This window comes from Propithecus coquereli, unplaced genomic scaffold (assembly GCF_000956105.1).
Source record: "Propithecus coquereli isolate 6110/MARCELLA unplaced genomic scaffold, Pcoq_1.0 Scaffold25, whole genome shotgun sequence".
NCBI lineage: Eukaryota > Metazoa > Chordata > Mammalia > Primates > Indriidae > Propithecus > Propithecus coquereli.
In genome coordinates, this window is record NW_012148063.1 from 1,038,729 (window position 1) to 1,042,774 (window position 4,046).

General features: G+C 38.7%; 1 protein-coding gene across 1 annotated transcript in view; it reads right to left on the reverse strand.

Annotated features, from left to right (window-relative positions):
• The window catches only part of SYNE1 (spectrin repeat containing, nuclear envelope 1), a 534,160-nt gene that overhangs the window by 352,559 nt on the left and 177,555 nt on the right, over positions 1 to 4,046 (reverse strand). The window contains 3 exon segments of the mRNA XM_012646782.1: positions 344 to 478; positions 2,076 to 2,240; positions 2,533 to 2,691. Of these exon segments, the coding sequence (XP_012502236.1) occupies positions 344 to 478; positions 2,076 to 2,240; positions 2,533 to 2,691 (459 nt within the window).

Sequence of the window (4,046 nt, forward strand, 5' to 3'; positions counted from 1 at the left end):
CTGGCATTATTTATTCATGTGAGAAGAGTTCACTAAATGTTGCTTGAATAAGTTAAATGCCCTTGTCATCCTGCCAAAGAAAATCAGGAAACAAAAAAGAGTACTCAAGTAATATGATAAAGTTGATGCTACTAAAAAATAGGAATAACAAAGTTCTATCATATTTTATCATGTCTTATTCAAGTTCAGTGTTTTGGTTGTTGTTTTGTTTTGTTTTTAATGGAGGAAGTCGCTATAGTGACTTTCCATGAATTCCTAAATTCTCTTATAATTGGACCTTGGCATCCTCATGTTCTCTCCCCTCATTCAGGACACATAGTGTCCCCATCATGTCCTGACTCACCTTCCACTGTTTGTGGAGCTTTCTGACAGCTTCCTGCAGACCTGGCTGTTCCTGCTCAGGGAGGATGTCGGTGAGTTCATCACAGGCTTTCAGGAAAGCGTTGAGCACCCTCTGATCCAGCTGACTGAAAAACTCCTGACGGGGAGAGGGGGGACGTGGTTATGAGTGTTGCGCAGAATAAAAGGCAGCACCAGACACTATCACACCTCGAAATGGCCTCTCAGCCAGCTGTTGTGCTCTTCAAAACTTCAGGGCAACTGCTGTTTTTATTTTTCAGGAATGAACTATAAGCATCTAGAGTTATGAGTCAGAAGCCATAAAATCTGAAATTCAACTGGTACTTTCTATTTTTTTAGAAAAAATTCTTTGCAGTTTTCAAATTTGGTAGAGTATTTCTAAATATCAGTGGGAGATTCTAAAACCTTGATTCCACAATGATGGAGCTTTGGTTCCTCTTTGGTAAAGTTGGAAAGGAGGGGCAGAGCAGAAGCCAAGACTAAACCTCGTAACTCCTCACTAACTGCAATGCATTCCAAGTCCCGTTGGTTCATTATGAACCCTTCCTACATTCACACATGTGCACACGTGAGCACGTAGTCTACGGAATGAATTGTGGCCGTCCCCACACTCCTATGTTGAAGTCCTACTCCCAATTGTGATGGTATTTGAGATGGGGCCTTTGGGAGATAATTAGGTATAAATGAGGTCACGATAGTGGAGCCCTTAGGATGGGATTATTGTCCTTCTAAGAAGAGACACCAGAAAGCTTGCTAGCTCTCTCTGCCATATGAGGACACAAGGAGAAGGTGGCCGTTTACAAGCCAGAAACAGGGCCCTCGCCAGAACGCTACCACACTGGCACCCTGATCTCAGACTTCTAGCCTCCAGAACTGTGAAAAAATAAATTTCTGTTGCTTAAGCCACCAGTCTATGGCATTTTGTCATGGCAGCCTGAGCAGACTAAGATGACACACGTGTAAATACACACACAACCAAATCTCATGCAGTCTCAGAAGTATGTATACAGAGTTATTTGGAAATAACAGTGATTCAAAACAGAAAGTGCCATACTATAAAGGCATATAAACTAAATGAGATGTTTTCCCTTTTATTGTCACAGACATTGACCCTAAATCTAGATAGCTGTATCACAAATATACTGCATTTATCATTTGAGAGTGTAGTTTATACAAACATCCACTGAAATTTCAGGAAAAATAACTCAAAGTGCATGTTAGAGCACTGGTCATCTCATATGCCCTTTCATAAACAAGTATGAGAATCATGAAGATGGCTTCACAATACAGAGACAAGTCGTGTATCAGATACCAGAGTTCAGGTGACACGGTATCTATACTATGATACGAGAGATTTATCAAATGAGCACAAAAGTCTTAACCATTTATCTAAAGTTATCTATTTAAAAGATTCTTTAGTTACGTAAGAATTTTTGAGCTAAAGAACGAATTAGTAATTTGGAGAACCCAAATTATCCTATGACTCTACTATTCTAGGGGCTTAAGAGTGGCTCAGTTACAAGTCAGTTCGTTAACTGCTCTTGACGTTCTTTTTGTGCACCACGGCCTTGGGTCTCAGACCTAAAAAGTTTCTGCCTTCCTGACTCATCTGCCCCCTCTCCCTCTGTATCAGATCAGAATGCTCTGTCTAGGTTTTCATCCAGGGTCGCTTGTCCCTGTGCTCAGGTCAAGTGCCCCATCAGGCACAGACTCACAGTGTGTCTCTTCAGGAGCTCTTCCGGGTCCCCCTTTTCCTCTAGGCCCTCCTGAGCAATCCGCAGCACCTTCTCTAGCTCTGCTCGGGACTCCTCAAACTTCTTCATCAAGCGACTGTTGGTTTCGACATGCTTCTTCCAGTCTCCAGTTTTCTTTACCATATTCTTGACGTGAAAAATAATCATAATGTGATGCTGCTTTCTCATTGCAGAAAGTATCATTTAGTTAGAGCATTACTGATTAAAAAAAACACACTTGGAAGAAAAACATTCCATCATGATGAGAATAATTAATTCTTTTCAATGTTAATTACAAAGAGAAGTAGAAAAATGATTGGCTTCCAAGCACCAGTAGGTGAGGTGTTTTAGCCAGACTGAAAGCGTAAGTGATGACTACTTGCCCTCATCCTTTGCATTTTCCCCAGTTCACAACTCTACAGAGTGGAGAGTAAATTACCTGAAAAGCAACACGAACATCTGTAATCTGTCTTTGTAGCTTTGTCTCATCAAAATGCTTTAACACTTTGCTTAAGGTCACAAACTTTTGAACGCTTTGACTACCCTTCTCAATTAGTGTCAAGGTTTTCTTACAGCTTTCTTGGCAGGCTAGCAGTTCCTACAAGGAAAAGAAACCCACGACAATATTATTTACATAAGAGAGTGGGAGAGAGAGAAAGAGAGTAACAATTACAAATAATAAGAACAAGATTATATAGCTTTTAGGCTTTCGATCAAGAGTAAGTAAAACCAAAGGTACAGGGGAACATTTCTTTTCAAAAGAGCTCAATTTTAAATAATTGTTGAAGTCAGTGCTTTTTTATACATGGCATTTAAATGTCACAAAGAGTTTTTTGAGGTTTTAAAAATATTTTATGTACATCTTATTAACATTAAGAAAATGACAGAGCATCAAAATTATTTGTCTAATATCTACCTTCCTCCAACCAGCTGATGGGACTATGGTTTATTGAGTGAACCATCATGAAATCAATCTACATATCAGGTTTTCATCTGACTAAATCCATTTAACACCAATGCACATTCACTTTACTGAAAGAGATGCGGCATGGTAACTAGTATTTGTATACCCTAAATTTATAATATTTGAATTCCTAAGCTTCATAACCTATCAGCCTTACTCATGAAATGGTGGACTTTAGATCCTACTCAAAAAAGTCAGCAGATCAATGGGCCTGGGGAAGACGTGCAATGGTCCACAATTGTAGGATGAGACACAATGGTGACTCATAGATCCTTCCACTTCTGATTGGTAGTCTGGCGTCACAGCGATTTCCGTAGTAGACAGCTTGGAAATTATCCAGCCCAGCCCAAGGTGGAGAGTCATTTTATTTTTGTTTTTTGCTTTCAAAATATTAAGGGAGTACAAATGTTTTTGTTACATGGATATCTTGTATAATGCTTAAGTTGGGGCTTTTAGTGTGCCCATCACCAGAATAATGTTCATTGTACCTGAGAGGTTAAGTGTTTACTCCTCACCCCCATCCATCCTCTCCACTTCTTGGTTTCTACAATTCACAATTGAAAAGATGTGGAATCAACCTAAGTGTCCATCAGTTTAAGAATGAATAAGAAAATGTATATATGTATGTATGTATACACATACACACACACATATATAGCATGGAGTACTACTCAGCCATAAAAAGGAATAAAATAATGGCTTTTGCAGTAACTTGGATGGAACTGGAGACCATTATCCTAAGTGAAGTATGTCAGGAACAAACACAGAGAGCTATTTTTTGACTTGAATCCACACCACTTGCATTTCAGTATCCTCAACTGCTTTGAAAAAATATTTCAAATTCCTCATTTGGATACTATTTTTGGTTATCTAGATGCAAATATTAAGAGCAGAATTTTTGTTTTGTTTTGGCAAGACAGAATAAAGACATATTTTTTCCTTTTGAAGACTTAGGAGATAAAAGGGTAACATAATTTTAAAATATATTA